Source organism: Mycothermus thermophilus (assembly GCF_041956435.1).
Source record: "Mycothermus thermophilus strain CBS 625.91 unplaced genomic scaffold VTJ04scaffold_2, whole genome shotgun sequence".
In the NCBI taxonomy this organism is placed as follows: domain Eukaryota; kingdom Fungi; phylum Ascomycota; class Sordariomycetes; order Sordariales; family Chaetomiaceae; genus Mycothermus; species Mycothermus thermophilus.
In genome coordinates, this window is record NW_027191428.1 from 1,109,635 (window position 1) to 1,128,038 (window position 18,404).

The following is an 18,404-nucleotide window of genomic DNA, read 5'->3' on the forward strand; positions in this document are numbered from 1 at the left end:
CGTTTGCCTCCAACCACTCACTCGGTTCTTCGCCAACACGTTCACATTCTGTTCAAACTCAACTCCTCTCTCTCACCTAATCTCTCATCCACATCCAAGACCATGATTCATGTCCATTTTCCATGCTGCCGTACCGCAAAGGTTATAGTTACTAGTCACACAGTCAATCAGTTGTGCCCTCTTTCTTCCTAGAACTAACTCCCCAACCCCATATCTCGCTCTCAACCTGTCAATGCTGCCGAGTCCCGTTTTCTCTTTCCCAACAATCAAGTGTCGGGAAAGAAGAAAACTTCAAGGACCGGGGATGAATGGTGATAATAAATGTAAGGAAAAAATAAACACATGCATGAACGAAACCCCGTTCCTGTGTCATTTGTCTCTGTGTGCCTCTGTTGAGTTAAAAAAGGAAAATGGAAGAGGAGTAGAAAGAGGGAAAGACAAAAAAAACAAAAACAGAAAACCAACAGGGAACCCCAACCCCACCCCCAAAGAAAATCAACCAGACAGCCAACCACCCACCCAACCAACCCAAAGCCACCCCAGTCTAACTCAAGTATGTCACCTCTGAAAGAAGTGAGAGGAAAACGTGATAACAATAGAGTAATGCCCCTTTCTTTTTGGTCACTTCTCGCCTCCCCAGCAGCCGGTCGTACAAAACATGTCTCCTCTTCCTTCTTCAACGAATTACCCTCTTCCTCCTCTTCTTCATTCTCCCCTTCCCCCATCCTTCCCTCAGGTTCAGCCAACCATTCCCTCCAAAGATACCCTTCGGCAAAAAGACGTTTCGTATCCAGATCGGGAGGAATCGAAACGGACGGTATGCAAGCTACTTGGTAAGCAGGAAGGGAGGCAGGTACCGAACAGCACAGCTCGATCTGACACGAGGTGGGTGGGGGCGTGTGAGGGTTGTCGTATGGTAGGGCCATTAAGCGGGCGAGGCAGATGGCCGGGGTTGACGGAAACCGCCTCGGGGAACGGGGATGTCTCACGCAACCAAGGTGCAACCGTGTCGTCAAAAGGGCCGGGATCGCCGGGTTCGAACAGCTGCAGCGGAGATTCCCAACAAACACCGCTCCAGCCATCCGTCCCGTCCTCTCTCGCCTCACCTTCCTCGAAGCAAAGACATCCGCTAAATTAACGAACTCCCCATTTCTCCCTCTCCACCAAGCTGCCCAAGCTGCTATTCGCCGACCTTTCCCCCGGTACCGAAACCGAAGCCGCCGAGGAGGAAGAATCGAGATTGATCTTTGCCGACGACGAATCATTGTTACTACCACTGCGCGCGCTGGCGCTCGCACTGCCCGTCAGACTCCGTTGATCTTGACTCAAAATATAAGGGTGTTTAAGGTTTGCACTGACTCCTGCGTGCTGCTCGACCTGCTGCGGTGCCACCATGTTTCCGGTTCCTGGCGGGTACCGCGGCATGGGCTGCTTCATCATGGGCATCCCGCCGTCGGGCGGGGACGGCCGCCCTCCGTTCATTGCTGGTTGTGGTGGGTATCCATTGGTCGGGGATGGCCGTCCATTCGGTCCGCTCCCGTTAGGTCCGCGCATGCCGCCCGGTCCTGGTGGTGGGCCATAAGGGTTTCCGGGAGATTGGCTCACGCGCCGTGGGCCTGGCAGCCCGCCGTTCATGCCGCCTGGCGGCGGACCTTGCGTGTACTGCAATTCGTCGAGGCGGGCAGCGGTCAGGGAGTTGGCCCTCGATCCGGCGTGCATGGCGCCGCGGTCGACGGTACCGTAACGGTTGGACGTGAAGCCGAGGAGCGGGTCATCCATGATGTCTTGGTCGCGGGTAGGGATGGCGTTCATGAGTTGTTGGCTACCACGATTTCGCCCAAAGCTCGGGCGGAACCTGCTGCGCGTCCGTTCCGATTCCTGCTCGGGGTTCTTGCGGAACTGTGCAGGGTTGGTGCTCGGCGTTTTGCGATTCTTCCGGGATGTGATGCTCATCATGTCGAAGTTGTCCGGGTCAATCATGGGCATGCCGGGTGGGGGAACGGAGGGGTCGAAGTAATCATCGTCCTCGTCATCGTCGTCGAAACCGTCTGGGCCTGCTCGAGGGGGTAACGGGCCTCTCCTAGGCCCTCCGCCACTTGCCTGTCTCAACCTCAGCTCTTGCTCCCTCAACGCGAGTTCTCGTTGCCGCAGCTGCAGTTCCTTCTCTCTAAGGGCCAGCTCCTGTGGGCTGTAACCCCCGGCTTCGCTGCCTTCCGGTATATCATCATAGATCATAAGATGACTGAACTCCTCCAAGTCGGTGCCCTCCATGGAGCCTCTCCTTGACGGTAGACGGCTACCATTTGGCCGGGGATACCCATTCGGAGGGCCTCCGTTCATGGGCGGTGGCGGGCGGCGCATGCCGGGACCAGGCGGTCCCATTGGAGGACCCCTTGGGCGCGGCCGCGGAGGCATGCCGTTTCCGTTGGGAATTCCGTTGGGACCGGGCCGCGGAGGACCTTGGGCCGACATGCGAGGTACCGGTGACGGAGTACCGGACGGCGATCCTGGCTGCGGTGGTGCCGCGGGGTCGACCTTGGGACGATTTCGGTTGACGATATTGATGTTGTGGAGGATAGGGTAAAGGGCCTCGATCCGTGGCACGCTGACACCGACTTCCTGGGCTAACCTGATGGGAGATCCAAGGAATGTCTCAACTTCCATTGGCCTCCTCGCCATGAAATCCTGCCACATGATGCTGTCCGTCGTCGATCGTGTCATGTCGTCAATGGTCTTCTGCTTGAATCCCGGCGAGAACTTGCACTCGTAGGCCTCGGCCACCGCGATCAATTCGTCGAGGACATCAGAAACAAGCTTCTGTACGCCAACTTTGTCGAGCAAGGCAGCGTGATTCGGCGTCTCGAAGATGACTGACAAAGGGTGGAAAGCGATTGGGCTACAAGCAAGTCAGTAAACATCCGCCAGTCTGAACAAGTCCTCCCAGAAACGTACCCAATAACCCGTTCGAATTGTTGTTGCCGAATATTCTGCGACACCTTGCAGTCGACCTGGCCGGTTCCGAGGGTCATAGCCAGGGCCTGTGCCATATCCTCCTGTATTGATGGCGGAATATTGGGGTTCTTGTTTGCTGCACCAACCCACAGCTCAGACGAGCCCTTGTGCTCAAACTCGCTAGTGCCGAGCTGGGCGAGGTCTGCACCGCAGACAAGCGAGAGGACAACATTCGTGGGGAACCGTTCTTCGATCGCAGACTCGAGGCCGATAGCATGTGTCGTGTTGACGAGGATGCAAGTATGCTGTGGGGTAACGACTGCGTCAATGACGGAGGCGAGGTCGTAGACATCGGGTAGAGCCTTGACGCAAAGGATCACGTAGTCGAAAGGACCTTTGGAGCAGGCGGCCGCGTCTTCCGGGGTCCGTACAACTGCACGCGGATCGCATCAGCATATGCTTTGACACTGGAGACGGAGGGCAAAGGAACCGGCTTGCGGCATCGCAATTGTTGGATATAGACAGAGAAAGACGTACCATATCGAGGCTTGAACCGCTCATTGCCAAACTCGGTCGACCTAAAACCGGGCACGCAAGCCGAGTCAGTATGCCCGAGAACACAAAAGGGCCAGCGAGGCCAGCGAGGCCACCGCTATTGGGAAGGTTTGCGGAAAGGACCGGAAACCCGTGGGAATCACGTACTTGAAGGAGATGCCGTATTGCGACACATGCTCGAAGCCGGCCTTCCAAACGAGCGTGACGTCGCACGCGTTTGTCGCTTGGAGTCTCCATGCGAGGAACGCGGAGACCGAGTTGCCGCCCACTGTGACGACATTCATCAGCTCACTGTCAGCCATGTCTGGCTCCTGCGCAGTCGGCGCAGATGCAGCGTATTCCTCGGCCATGACGTCGACCAAAAACAACGGAGCAAGATCCCCTCCAGAAGAAAGAAACAAAAAAACGAGTGTGTGGTTGGGTGAAGGATTGGGAGAAGAAGACAAGAAAGAAAAAAAGAGTACAAAAACAGAAAAGTGGTGTAATGGAAATGCCGAAGGATGAGGGTGATTTCACAAAAACAAGGTCGGGAGGCCCGGTCAAAAAGAAAGCCCACCAGCGAGGGGACCTGATGCGCCAACAATGCCCACTTTCCTTTGACGGGAACTCCCAGACACAACCCACCACGCCAGATTCGATGTCGCACTAGGCTGCGGATGGGAAGGGGAGCGACGAAAAAAGGCACAGGGGAGCGGAGGGACGGAAGAACAGGGGTGGGAATGGGAAACGCCAGGGACGGAGGGTGGATGGAGAGGGGCCATACCTGAGATGATCTTGAGTCGGGGTGTCAAGGGTGGCATGGTTGCTGCCAGAGAATCCTTGGAGCCCGATCTGGGCTAACGTTAATCAGTGGGTCGATCACCAAGTTTCGAAACCCGAAGCTGCAAGAGAACTGAAAACTCGCAGCAACAGCGCAGCAGTGCTGCAACGCCAGCAGCAGAAGCAAGCAACGGCGCGGCAGCAGCAGCAACAGCAGCAGCACCTAGGCCAGCAGTCGTGCGGCCTGGCAGCGACTTGCACTGGCCTCTCAGTGGGAGGCGCCGAGCCGAATGGAAGGGGCAAAAGCGCAGAACAAGGCCTTGGTTGTGGCTGTTCCACACCCGGCGCACGCCCCGCTCTCGGCTTGTAACTGGCCCTCTGAGCCGGGTTGTCCAGCAGGCGGCTTGTGGACCAGTCTTGTACTCTGGATGCTGTAGTTATCCTTTTAAGATTTTCTCCTCCCGCCTTCTTGTGTCCTGCTCTGGGGAACTGTCCTGCGTATCCGTTTCCCGTTCCGCGAAGCTGCAGATGCCGGGTATCACGGGCTGACGAGGAATGACTATCCAGACGGTAGGAGATCGAAATTCACAAGCGCAGCAGTATCAGGCTTGCGGTTCTAAATCTCGTTGGAACCAGACCCCCAGTCAAGACTGACCGACACTCACGAGCTGAGGTGTGCACACGATTGGCGAGATTTGGAAAGGGGGCTCGGCGTCTTGTCCCGAAGCCTGGGTGTGATGAACGGGGATCGAAGTGCAGAGGAGCTGATTGACAGGTTATCGCACCAAGCCTCCAATCTCCCGTTGTGTGATTGACCCGGGCTTGGCTGCTGGGTTCAGGTTATCGCCAGCGCACCGCCAGACGAGGGTATTATCTGTGGGCCAAGGCTCTAGGTTCCCAGCAAACACCGCCGGTTGCAGTTTGTCGAAGCACCGGCAGCGAGAGAACCAGCCGAACAGCAACAGCTAAAAACAGTGGCCACAATCGCAGCCACGGCAGCTGTTGTAATCGTTGGCCACAGTGGCGCCGAGAAGCCCGGCTTTGGGGCTAGTGCAGCAGCTACTGTGTACCGACAGTCGGGCCAAATATCAGCGCGGGGGTTGTATCGGGTTCGGCCAGCAGGCCAAGCAATGAGCCTCGACGCGCCAAACAGGAGGAACCCGTGCAGTGGGAGAAACGGTTGTTCGATGACCGGCAGCCGCCGGGCACTAGGATTCCTGATGTTTGGGTCTCCGGGGATAGGACAATTGGCGGTTTGAGGTGGAGTAAGTGCGGTTGGTGCTGGTCGGTGTATAAAAGGCCGATTGGGGGACGGGAGAGCCAGTTTCCCAGGGCAAATCCCTTGTGCGCTCTCTGCCGCGTGCTGCAGGGTTCCACGACGGCCCGGATAATGGGCAGCGTGGTGTGAGAGGGCCCCCGGAATTGGTGTTGGCCGTTTGAGGTGCACGACGTCGCGGAGTGGAGATGGATATGATAGCAGAAAGAAGCGAACAGGAGAAGTGTCGAGGAGGAAGTGAATCAAACAAACGGACGACCTGGTAGCCGGCAAGCCAGCCAGAAGCAGCAGCAGCAGCCAGCAACAAACAACGGAATACTGCGTCGTTCGATGGTTGGAAACGTTGCCAAGCGACGCCGTTGGTGCTGGGATCTGATCGGGGGCGGGCGTAGCTCTGCAGGACAGCTAAACAAGCGACCCTGTTTGGTGAGGTTTACTGTATGTACAACTGAGATGCCAGTTAAAACCAGGTGATGGGTCGATAATGGGTAAAAAGCGACGATTTGATTTCGGACTTGGTGAAAGAGTTAACAGAGAATGCTGTTGGCCGATGCGGTTCGAGGTTCGAGGAGCCGAAACAATGCTTGATGCCTGCTGTGGTTCTGGTTCTGATTGTGGTTGTCGGGTCGGTACCGATCGGTTTGGTTTGCGACGTGATACCTTTCGAGATGACGATGTGATGTCGGCGGGGGATCGGGAGTGGGAGAGCCGCAGTCGAAGAGCGAGGTGGGATGCTCCGGGCAGTGCCTGTTGGCAGGTCACTGTTTGAGACGGTGCATTGTTTGCGACCACTGAATGGATGAATGAATGAATGGAAAGAAGTGAGAAAGGGGACAGGACGCGACGTGGACTTGACAAGAAAAGATGAATGTCTGGTTGTTCACGGTAAGGGGGAGGTTGCGTTGCAATGCTTGGGTCGAGACCTTGTCTTGTCCTCAAACTTGGAAGCTCGTGAACTTCCAGGTTCCAAGGTTCACGCGCTCACAATGCTCAGTCGATGGGCAGTCCACAGGCACTGACTGGACGGACCGAGTGGATGGACGTCAGGAACAATCCACCAAATCTGGCCAGCCTCGAACCCTGAGCAAGAAGGTGCGGCGAAGGGACAAAAGGTCTTCACACGACACATGCAAAGTCCATGGACAGCATCGTGATTCTTCAATTCTTCTTGGACACAGTACACGACACAGGGCGCGCGAGGGATGCTATCTGGAATTTTTGGAGCAAGCAGAAGCTGCTGGAATGTCGCATTCTGTCTCCAAGATGCAACCTCTTGGAAGCTCACCCGCCCTGCCCAGCCATAACGATCCAACCGAAAGCCTTTGGCGACTCGATTCTGGGACGTTAGGCTGTTGAGATTGAGAGTGGGAAGCTCGGGGTTTTCCGTGTGGTGACGTGACCTTGTCCCTCGGTGTGGCTTGGACGTTGAACGATGTCCGGCAACATGCGCATGCGCATGTGGTGTTTGACAGGGGATGGGGTGGAGCCCAACAACAAAAAAAAAGTTGGCCATCCAAGGACATTTCTGGAGATTCGTAGTATCAGGAAACCCGAGAAGAGCAACTAACAAGGTTCTTAACACAGGTCCTAGATCTCAGTTCGAGTATCCCACTCAATAAGCAACTGCCTGGGAAGTTTTGCGTCACTTCATCAACGTCGGATCAACGAAAGCCACCTCCGTCAAGCCCACCTACAGGGTATCCAGGAAGAGAAACTGATCAACACCCATCTTTGACATGGGATTTGCAAAGCACATGTCGTCCTATCTCCAGCGAACAAGCTTCATGACCTGGATGATGGAACTCTCCTGAGGACTTGAGTCTCAAAATGACAATAATCTACAATTGTCGATCCTAAGGTAAACCCGAACGTCTGCAACGCGCTTTGTTAGTATAAGCACACTACCCGTCCCTATCAGGGGAATGCGCCACAATGGTCCATTTGTTCAATCCCCACCAGCCCTCTCATTCCAGCACAGAAAACGTGGAAATTCGCAGACTTGATACTGTGTACCGCGTGCGCACGTGAGAACCGCGACAGAGGAGGAGGTTCGCGACTCAGGCGGGCGGGAATTGTGTAGGAGAACCGAACGGCAGATGGGGGGCCCAGAACCAGCCAGGAACACGACATGCGAACAGCTGGGGCCAAACACCACAACACATTCTCCCTCAGGGATTCCCATGCCCGCTGGCAGATGACGATTTATGCAAGACATACCTGCCAAACCTGCCAGCATATCCTCATCCTCGTGTCCTGTGTCTTGTGTTCTGTGTCCTGTGTACATCCTCGCAGAGTGTTGTCCGGCTGGCTCCCTCCCGATCCATCTTGGACAGATCTTGGGGGTTTGCCGTATCGGCTGTCGGTTGTTGTTGGCTTCGGTCTGCTTCCTTGGCTTCTTGGCTGCGCTAGCCGTTACCGTTAGGCCAGTTAGCGTCCCGGACCAGCCGACAAGCGGGAACCTGTTGACCCCTGTCGAGCTGGATCGACCTGACGCGCGATTCGGATGACGGAGGAGGCTTGGCGACAGACGCGCATCCATCTTCCCCATCCTGCGGGGGGTCATTGTCATATGGCAGATGACGCACACACACAACTTTTCCCCCTTTGCTTCGCTTCACTGTGTATGTGTTTGTCGGCCAAGCCAAACAGCTGCTCGAGTCTGCTGCCTGTTCATTTTTGTTGGTAGAAATGCTTCTGGGCATTGTCATTGTCTATCGGTGGGGACCCAATGGATTGATATTGCAGCGGTCCAAACTTCCGGTTGTCCCGGTCTGTGTTGTGAGACGGACGCGGAATGTCATATCCTTCTCAACGGCCCGGACAAGCGGCGCGGTCTGGACTCCATCATCCCATCTACACCGTATTGACATCAACATCCATCTGTCAGCGAATCCACTATGGCCCAAGCTCCATACACCGTAGATCCATGGATCAATCAGTCCCAATGGTATGTCGTGTTGACAGCACCTCTAATAGTTTGGGTCGAGCCTGGAGTGGTTTCTTTGAAGAGCACCGGTAAACACAACATCCCATCCAAGGAACCGGGAAAATCTATCAATGGCTACTCCGTAGGCACCTAGCCGGCCATCCATTCGGCCCCCTTCCCCGTATTCGCTTGTTGGCGGGATGCAATCCCTCTTCCCCCAAATGCAGTCAGCCCGTACCTGACATACACGACGTCACACCTCACAACAGCCGCGCGGCATAGTGGCGTCGTAAAAACATGGAATTGGATAGGTGCCTGATGGGCCCTGCATGCCTTTCCACGTCAATCTTCCCGGTCTCATCTCAGGGGCAATCGCCTGAGTTGGATTGGTTTGTGGAAGTGGTAGCAGTGGTAGTGGCTGTTCCCTGGGTCCAATCAGTAAGGCACACATAACCTACTGATCTTAATTTGTTCATTGCATGACCAAAGTTGGACTTGTCAATTGCCGGGACACCCCCACAGAGGCCGGGCCAACGAGGCACATATTGGTAAACATGGAAAAGTTTCATCACGAAATTTATGAACTTACCACTTCTTGAAGACCCGAAGTTAAGTTCCCGATCCACGCGTAGCACAGAGCTGTGTCTCGAGGAGAAACATGGCGGGCCGAGAACGGGAAGACGGGGCTTGCGTATCTCTCCGACCTACGATCGCGGACTGCGGCCCGGTGCATGTCTTCTGCACCTGTCCGCGCCCTGAGTCCATGAGGTTGGGCTTTGAAGCATCTGTGTTTCTCTACCAGACACAGCCTGCCTGTTTGTGAGATGATATGCCTAACTCGTAACGTGTGCTCCCTGGGGACGCAGCCAACCTTGATGAAGCTGTGTGCCTATTTCCCGTATACATGAGTGTTGTGAGCAGTAAGGAGCCGTGTATATGCAGAGCGAGTATTGAACTCTCTGTAGATAGCCAACGGTTTCCTCCTCTGGTTGATTGCCCTATTGTCACTTTCGTCCACGGTTATCCAACAGGTTGAGTGGATTGGCACGATAGGGTGAGAGGAATCTTGTTCCACAACGTTATATCTTTATCGCCTATCCTTCCATCCGAGCGGCGGCATTCATCAGGGCAACGATTCCGACCATAAGCCTGCCTGTCCCAACCGGCATCCCGTCATGGGGGATGTAAACGCAACCCTTCCTCCCACTGGACAAGACTCGAGACGGGGTTTTAGGTTGTCATAATCTGATATGAACTATATCTTGCCCTTCTGGTTCGTGCTAACTTTGTTTACTCTGACCGAACTTCGTCTGCCATGGAGAGGGATGTGCGTAGTTTTAGGATCTGACTTGCTGTGTGGTCAAGTTTGAGCCGTCAGCTCATCGACCTATTGAAGTGCGTCACATTTTTGACTACTGGGCGTCTTAACAAGATTCGGCGTATTGCCCTCTGGCTGAACGAGGCAGGTTAGTCAAGGTGGTCCATCCATCCTTCGGAAGACAGTAAGAGAATGTTGGTCTCAGACGTTGTGTCACACTAAGTTGTCGTGCTTCATTCGAACATGGATTGCATATTCACGTCTTCCGAAACGTCACGATGAGGGTAGCTGCCGCATCCCAGGATATGGATTGCTCATCGCCTTGGATGTACAAAAAAGATCGGATGCTTAAGATTGAAACTACTCCACGTGGATCCGGACCGCCCCCCCTCCCACCCCCAAAACTTTTGCTACCTTCAAGTACCTATCTCAAAATCCCTTCTTCTCGCCACCAAGGTTGACTTCCAGCATCTACAGGCACAATATCCCTAGATAGCCTACCCAGAAAATAGGAAGATATGGACGTAGGATAGCCATCTGGAGAGAACACCGGTAGGTAGCAAGGAGATGTTGTGGTGTCACACGATTTGACTTCCCTCTCAAGCGAACTTTCCCGGCATCGTACACTACCGACAAAGGCCTGTAATTATCTACCATAACTGAGCCCTAACAGACAGCCTGCATGGCTAACCCGAGATCTACATTGTGCTGAGAGTCACAGTATCTGATGGTATGGAAGCTAGTGTTGGAGTTGAGGATGTAGACTGAGATTATCTGTAAAAGGGAATCGACTGTCCTCAGTACCTGAAGTGCCTCCTGATGCCAACTGGATCAGAGAGAAGGCCAAGGCACTAGCGGCGTCTACTTTCCCCCACGGGCCCGAGGTATCATTGACTCAGAAACACGGACAGGAGTCTTCGGGTGTCAAGTTCTTGGGGTTGAAGGTTCAGCTGAAGCCCAAGCCGAGACTTCAGGACTGGATGAAATAGATGTAGTAGCAGTGAGATGGACGATATATTCAAATTTTGTCTGCTTTTTACTTCATAATTTTCATCCCCTTCCATCTTTTGTCTAGTGTGCTTCATGATATTTGTTGTTTGTGATGTCGAACGTTGGAAGGGAGACGGTCAGGGGAACCCTGCCAATCAAGACCATCAGTTGGGGCAAGTTTCGCCCCGCTTCATCGCAATGACCTCCAGGCTTTCACCCGACAACAAACTTGAGATAAGACTAGTTACTTGAAGAAGTCGTGAATTCCGCTTTGTCTTAGCATTATCAAATGCTTAGATCGGGAAAAACGTTCCATCAGCATTTGATTTGACAACTTGAAATAGATTAAGTGGGTGTCCAACGATGGCGACACGCGGTTTCAACACCAACGCCTCATCGCGTCAGTCGATAATGCCCTCGTCAGGGAGTGCTGTCAAGGCGCGGCAGTTGGTAAGTACTAATGCAACAATTTGGTTCCATAGTCCCGGCTCTACAAATGTGCCTCAAACTACAAAAAAGCTATCTTTTCCGTTCTCCCACATTCCATGTCTTCCCGACCCAAGAGAGTCCATCCCACTTACATCGCTCCCAGGCTCAGCTCCATTCGCAACTCGCCCAGCTGTCTGCCAACCTGGCGGACACCGAGAATCTGCTGCGCATGACGAGTGTGCAGGCCGAAGCCATGAGGGGACTAGGGAGTTGGCATGCTGGCTTGTCGGTGACCACTTTTACTCTTTCTATCGCTGTGGATGTCTGTTTCGCTGACTTAAGATACAGGTTCATGGCATCCAGCAAGGTGCTTGGAGAGGAATCCATCCAGAACCAGAATCAGCAAGGCAGTGGCCAGAGCTGAGTGTCTGCTTTCCATGGACTGGTGCAGGATGAGAGAATGGGTGATCATGTGGTTGTTGGATGACTGGATGATTGGAGGCTGAGAGGGAGGCTGTCGTGTAAACGTGGCCCAGACTTTCTGAGAGAGATATTTTGTCGTGGCTCGCTGTTGGTCGAGGGCACAGAGGCACTTAGATACCCCAGTCTGCACCCCGCCTTCGGTAGGAGAGGGCCAGGCCAGTCAGATGAGAATCCCATCACCGTCGAAGCTGGCAACAATGCCGTGCCATGGATGATCTCGTTCATACCATCTCAACAACCGCCATCTAAGCATCCAATTCTCATCCCGTCGTTCCCTGCTTCTCAGGCACATGCTTCCCCCCGCTCCCGTCGCCGCGCTCCGTTTTCCGCCTCGGCCGGCGCGCCGACACAGGGTACCGCCGCTCCCGGCCACACGTGTGGCAGCGGCGGACCAGCACGTCGGCCCAAGGCTTGCGCCCGCCTTTGCTTTTGTTCTCAACTTCCGAGGTGCATGACTGGCCCTCAATCAGCACTGAGTCGCAAAACTTGCAGATGGTGTGCTTCACCGCCGGCTGCAGGCGGATCCGCGTCTTGAGGGACACGGCTCGCAGGTCGGTAGTCAGACGCCGACTGAGGGCTTCAAGGCTTTTGGAGACCCGAGCATCGGGGTTGGCAGCACCGGAGGAGGGTTGGTTAGAAGAAGTGCTGCCGTCCTCGGGAGATTCAGACGAAGAACTCATGGTCGAGAGCATTACAGCGGCTTGCTGGAGGAAGGAAAGCCGCGAGTATATTGCCCTGTTCTGCACTGCATTGCTGCCCTTTGCTTTCGCCATGACTCACTTGCTGACCGAATTGCTTTTTGAGTCGTGGCTCGAGTCGAACGTGGTCGGAGATGAAGTTTTGCCCGGGTTCGACGAGTTGGGGCTTCACTTTCCTCACCAACCCATGCACTCGTTCGTTTCCAGGATGGATTGGGCACAGAGGTTTCGCCGGGGAAAGTGGAATACAGTAGAAAAGTACCGCGCATTTATTGTGGCTTTCCCACACATTCAGCGGTTGGATTCCCCTTCTTCTTCTACTACATCAACTTTTTTTACAACCTCCACACTCAGAAAGGATTGACTGGAGCTCTGAATCGAGATCCAGATCCCCAGTCCTTGCCTAACGAAGCCGACAGAGCCTCAGTGGCCCGTGCGCAACGAGCTTTCCGCGACCCACTTCTTCCCCGACCAGCCAAACGCGGCAACGCTAAGCCGCTTTGGGTTAGCGCTGGCTGCCTTCAAGTTTTGGCGGCCTTGCCCGTGCTGTGCCTCTCCTTACTTCTCGCTTTGTTGAAAGCCATTTCGCATCTTCTTCCTCCCTTGCCTCCCAAACTTCCCGTCATCAACCAACAACCGACCGCGTCACCGATCTTTGGAAAGGACATCCATCCTATCCTATTTTCATCTTCCGCTCTTCTTCGCGACATTTAATTTTCTCTTGCACTCGATACCTGGGAATTGATTTCGCCAGGAATCGCACTGACCGACCAACGCGTTGAGTCCGATTCTGTGTCTCGGTAACACGCGTCTTTGACTTTAATACCAACACAACAACAGCCACCATGTCCGGCGAGGAGGATCTCATCGACTACTCGGACGACGAGCTCAACAACGAGACCGCCCCGGCTTCCAATGGCAAGAAGGGCGATGCCGCCGCTTCGGCTCAGAATGTCGACAAGAAGGGTTCCTACGTCGGCATTCACTCGACCGGCTTCCGCGATTTCCTGCTGAAGCCTGAACTCCTTCGCGCTATTGCCGACTGCGGCTTCGAGCATCCCTCGGAGGGTTAGTCAAGACAAGTTTAATCCCCAGCTCATCGTTACATCCCTCCTCTCCTCCCAACGGGCCCGTCCATCTCGCACGCAATCCACGGAAGCCACGCGAAGCAAGAAGAATCTGTCGAGACAGGGGTCGGATTGGGTCACCCGCGCGACGCGCATCGAGGAAGAAGACAAAGGAAGAACACAATGAGTCGCCAGCTACTGCTGGTCGACTGTCGAGGCAGCTGTTTTACCAACGGCAAAGGAAGAACTCCATCTCCGAACGCCACTGAGCTTCGGCGCATGCAAAGCACCCAGCGCGCATGACGGCTTCTTGTCGTTGTCGCGTCGTATTGAGTCGGCATACCGGGAAACGGCGACGAAAGGCTCGCCCATGTGGCTTGTTGCTTCCGAGCACCCACATCAAAACCCATCGCGGGACTCTACTCTGGGACACTGCGCGCGGCTCGCCGCTGCTCATTGCGTCATGTCAGTGGTGGCAATTGTGTGATGGCGTCTGGCTGTGGCCGCTCTGTTACACACTTCGCACCGCTGGCTCAGTTGGTAGTGGAGAGTAATTGAATGAAGGATTGGCGGCGAGGGAAGATCACGATGGAGGAGTGGCTCAACTTTTTTTCCTCTCTCTTTCTCTTTCTTTGCGACGATGGACGGGCCTCTTTTGATGCCCACCTGCACCGCTACACACATCATCCCATTTGCGTACCCGATTTCTAATGCGGTCCCGAATACAGTTCAGCAGACATGCATCCCCCAGGCCATGCTCGGCGGCGATATCATCTGCCAGGCCAAGTCTGGTCTCGGCAAGACGGCCGTCTTCGTCCTCACGACCCTCCAGCAGGTTGAGCCCGTCGCCGGCGAGTGCTCTGTGCTGGTTATGTGCCACACCCGCGAGCTCGCCTTCCAGATCCGCAACGAGTACAACCGATTCAGCAAGTACATGCCCGACATCAAGACGGGCGTCTTCTACGGTGGTACCCCAATCCAGAAGGATGCCGAGATCCTCAAGAATAAGGACACCCACCCGCACATCATCGTCGGCACTCCGGGCCGTCTGAACGCCCTTGTCCGTGACAAGCACCTGCGGCTCGGCAATGTTCGCATGTTCGTTCTGGACGAGTGCGACAAGATGCTCGACCAGATTGGTGAGTTGATTGCATCTTTCGAAAGACTTGACGCCAATCCCGGTCGCTAATACCCCCAAAGACATGCGCCGCGACGTGCAGGAGATTTTCCGCGCTACTCCGCAGCAGAAGCAGGTCATGATGTTCTCGGCCACTCTCTCGGACGAGATCAAGCCCATCTGCCGCAAGTTCATGCAGAACCCGACGGAGCACTATGTCGACGAGGATACCAAGTTGACCCTGCATGGTCTCCAGCAATACTACATTGCTCTGGAGGAGCGGGAGAAGAACCGCAAGCTCGCCGAGCTGCTGGACGATCTGCAGTTCAACCAGGTTATCATCTTCGTCAAGAGCACCTTGCGTGCCACGGAGCTCGACAAGCTGCTTCGCGAGTGCAACTTCCCCTCCATTGCTGTTCACTCCGGTGTCAGCCAGGAGGAGCGGTACGTTCTTTTCCGTCATGTTTGGCAATGACAATACATACTGACATGTCATGGTGTAGTATCCGTCGGTACAAAGAGTTCAAGGAATTCAACAAGCGCATCTGCGTCGCCACGGATGTGTTCGGCCGTGGTATCGACATTGAGCGTATCAACCTGGCTATCAACTACGACATGCCGGCTGATGCTGATTCCTACCTCCACCGTGTCGGTCGTGCCGGCCGTTTCGGTACCAAGGGTCTCGCTATCTCGTTCGTGACCACCGAGCAGGATAAGGAAGTGCTCCAGCAGATCGAGAAGCGCTTCGAGGTCGCTCTTCCGTATGTCATCCCCTTCTTTCATCGAACGACACTCCGTTGATCGGTACTAACCTCGTATTTAGTGAGTTCCCCAAGGAGGGTGTCGACGCTTCGACGTACATGGCTTCGTAAACCAGCGTCAGCAAATGTGTGTCGTCTCCCGCGGCGTAGACCGAGAACACCTGCATCGCTTGGTTTCCTATTGCTTTCCGAGCCGGTCAAGACAATGCTTTCTGTTGCCCAAATCCAGATTCTCCAGCGGGGTTTCATGCCGCTCACAGTGCTGAGCTTTGCTGGAGTTTTAGAGGGTGGAGAGGCATTGAGATGTGTGTGGAGCTCTTTTCTTTTAGTTTGCTTGCGGCAGCGTCGAGGTAGTCAAGTCAACCTAAGGTCGTCATGTAAAACTAGATGAGACTCTTGAGATCGGGAAATGCAAGACTGGTTTTCGAGGATCTTGTTTAAACCCAATTCATTGTCATTGTTGTTCTTCGGATGTTGTGCCCTTATCTGAACCGGCCAATTTTCTGCCGAGCACGTACCTACCTTTGTTTCTTGAGTCTCGGCAATCGAAGCCAATGTGCTGCTGCTTTGTATATGTGATAAACAGGCAAGCTTGGAGAACGGCCTCCGAGTTATCATGGGGTTCTCAGAGCTCTGAGGTCTTGATGTTCTCGATGTGATGTTTGGTGTCTCAGTGATCACAATATGTTGCTTGATTTCCTTGAGTCTTGTTCGCATTCCCGCTGGGGTTAGCCAGTCGAAGTACGACCGGAGGACGTGGCTGGAGTTTATGGCGGTACTGTTCAATCGATGCCTCACTCTCTCAACCTAACATCTTCCAGATTGTCCACCTCATGTTGTGACTGTTGGTTGATGATCATTACGGTGATCTAATGCCCCTTTTGTTCAAATCGAGTGAAAGCATGATTCTAGGAGCCTGACGGCTCCTGACCGATGCTGATGCATCTGGGGTTGATTCGACATTGTGGATGAGATACACGGGAAGTACCTCCCAGGGCATACAAGTTGGATAGCATCGCTGTCGTCGCTGCTGGGTACCTGAGATACTTAACAAGTATCCCACACACCTGGTATCTGGCCTTCCAAGGTTGGGATATGGATCCAGATCACTACAACTTCCGATATCCGGACTTCCTCTTCTTGCGGCGAGATACACATCCACACCTCTCTCACATCCCCTTTCTGGTATCCTGATGCAATTCCTTCGCCTACATCACATCGCCATGCACATGTCTATCACAGGGCGCACATCACACACGTTGCATGTCTGCGCAGTGCGCGCTCGGAGATTGTTGCGAGGTGGTGGTCGGTCCTCCGACGCACGCCGACGGGGGGTTGGGGGATCGAGATCTCCGCTGTTGTATACATATATTCGGGAGAGATGAGTAATCATGGTATTCTCGGACGAGTTGTTATTCCGTCGGGGAAGGATCTGGCCAGGATTGTATCCTACTATGTATGTATAAACCGGCTAAGAGCAAGAAGTTTATTTGGCATCGATGACAGTTGTTCTTGGCTGGCTTGAGGACAGCCTCTGAGGATGAGCTTGGGGGAGTTTACCTTGAGAGGAGCCGGAGGTCGGGGTGAGTTTTGCCTTGCTTGACATCCGGATGACGACCCTGGCCCTCTTCGGGCACTGGATGTGACGTTTGAGCATTGAGGGTTTGAAATATGAATTCACACGTGTTGTCGTCATCGGTCTCGACGGTACAAGAGCAGAATCCGTCTCCACGAAACCTTTGGTCACCGTGGATGAGATGATTGTTCGCTGACCTAAGCCACAAGACGGGATGGAAAGCGGACAATGACGAGCTTCAGATGGGTAAACTCTCGCCATCTACCTCAGCATCCTGGAGGTTGTGTCACCACTTGAAACCGAGCGTAGATAGATCCCGCCCATGTGCCTCTCAACGTGCTTTGCCACGCTGAGTTTACCCAGACGTGTGTGAGCTGGCCAACGAAGTTGGCCCACGGCATGGCGAGTTTGGACAACACACAAGGTTCTCAAGATAGTCATTCGTCATTCTGTGCCTCACTGCTGCGTATATCTGGACACCTGGCTGGGGATGAGCCGTTTCACTCAAAACCTTGGAAATGCCGACGGGGCTCGTCGTCGTAATCGTCATCCATCAATCCCCAACCCTGATCCCAGTCTCGGGTTCAGTATCCGGTCCGTATTAAACCGTCTGGGGAAGACCGCCTAAGAGGTAGGTTGGTCACATGCAAGGCAATCGATCCGCCTTTGTGGTTTTGTCTGTCTGTCAGACAAGACGGGACCAAGCTTACCTGGGTAGTACGAAGCCCCTCAGTTGACATATCCAAACATATCACAAACTCCACTACACAACGAGTTGTGCTGAATCTCCGTGTTAGGTTGCTACTCATCAAGGAGAGACGTGAGAACTATTCGCGCCAGGGCCCTGGGCGTGAACGCCGAGAAATGCGCAAGCAAGCAGGCTGTGCGCTCTGGTGCGGAAGGGGTGCTGATTCAGCGAGGCACAGCAGGCGAAGTTGGCACATGGTCCCGTGGGATTTGGGGAGCATAATGTTGGTGGTTGGTGTTGGTGCGAACTACATAGTCGAGGCCAGGTGGTATGGGAGTAGTAGTGGGTAGTGTTGGCGAGGCGCACTAAAGATGATGGCGTATTTGGTGGTGAGTTTCCCTTGTGGATGGACGGTGAGCGAGGATGGAGGAAGTGGTAGATGACCAACAAGTAGGTACATGTCCAGGCAATTGGGGGCTGAGCTGATGTAAGGTTGGAACCTCCCACATTGGAATGGGAATCTGCTGCCTGCGCCTGGGCCGCGTCGTTGTTGGTGCTTCGATTGCTGTTCTCGAAGTTTGATGAAACACTACCCAACGTCACCCTCGTTCGTTGCCCCCGAAATGTCTAAACACCGTATGTTTCGCATGGTGTTTGTGAGATTCCCGAGACGCCATATCGCTCGGATGGGGCGCGATGACTCTCCATGTGTCAGACGGTCAGAAGCCATGTTCTCGGCTAGACTTGTGATATTATTTTTTTGTCATTGGACAGGGCATCTGCTACCTAGGAAGAACGATCGTATACCC

General features: G+C 54.2%; 6 protein-coding genes across 6 annotated transcripts; 3 read left to right on the top strand and 3 right to left on the bottom strand.

The window, feature by feature from the left end:
• Positions 1-1,134: 1,134 nt before the first annotated feature.
• On the bottom strand, positions 1,135-3,857 carry VTJ04DRAFT_2546 (uncharacterized protein; the record flags this gene model as incomplete). Its single annotated transcript, XM_069360347.1, has 4 exons — positions 1,135-2,896; positions 2,953-3,385; positions 3,490-3,530; positions 3,655-3,857. 4 exons carry the CDS (start codon positions 3,855-3,857, stop codon positions 1,135-1,137), a joined length of 2,439 nt encoding a protein of 812 aa, XP_069221067.1.
• A 7,282-nt stretch (positions 3,858-11,139) lies between these two features.
• Positions 11,140-11,629, top strand: VTJ04DRAFT_2547 (uncharacterized protein; the record flags this gene model as incomplete). The annotated part of the gene is made up of 3 exons (XM_069360348.1): positions 11,140-11,226; positions 11,369-11,490; positions 11,554-11,629. 3 exons carry the CDS (start codon positions 11,140-11,142, stop codon positions 11,627-11,629), a joined length of 285 nt encoding a protein of 94 aa, XP_069221068.1.
• A 44-nt stretch (positions 11,630-11,673) lies between these two features.
• On the bottom strand, positions 11,674-11,913 carry VTJ04DRAFT_2548 (uncharacterized protein; the record flags this gene model as incomplete). The annotated part of the gene is made up of 1 exon (XM_069360349.1): positions 11,674-11,913. One exon carries the CDS (start codon positions 11,911-11,913, stop codon positions 11,674-11,676), a length of 240 nt encoding a protein of 79 aa, XP_069221069.1.
• A 35-nt stretch (positions 11,914-11,948) lies between these two features.
• Positions 11,949-12,461, bottom strand: VTJ04DRAFT_2549 (uncharacterized protein; the record flags this gene model as incomplete). The annotated part of the gene is made up of 1 exon (XM_069360350.1): positions 11,949-12,461. One exon carries the CDS (start codon positions 12,459-12,461, stop codon positions 11,949-11,951), a length of 513 nt encoding a protein of 170 aa, XP_069221070.1.
• Positions 12,462-12,573: 112 nt separating this feature from the next.
• On the top strand, positions 12,574-13,168 carry VTJ04DRAFT_2550 (uncharacterized protein; the record flags this gene model as incomplete). Its single annotated transcript, XM_069360352.1, has 3 exons — positions 12,574-12,660; positions 12,814-12,890; positions 12,967-13,168. The coding sequence occupies 3 exons, from the start codon at positions 12,574-12,576 to the stop codon at positions 13,166-13,168; spliced, it is 366 nt and encodes a 121-aa protein (XP_069221071.1).
• Positions 13,169-13,231: 63 nt separating this feature from the next.
• On the top strand, positions 13,232-15,442 carry VTJ04DRAFT_2551 (uncharacterized protein; the record flags this gene model as incomplete). The annotated part of the gene is made up of 5 exons (XM_069360353.1): positions 13,232-13,454; positions 14,182-14,592; positions 14,654-15,014; positions 15,074-15,331; positions 15,394-15,442. 5 exons carry the CDS (start codon positions 13,232-13,234, stop codon positions 15,440-15,442), a joined length of 1,302 nt encoding a protein of 433 aa, XP_069221072.1.
• Between the last annotated feature and the right edge of the window lie 2,962 nt (positions 15,443-18,404).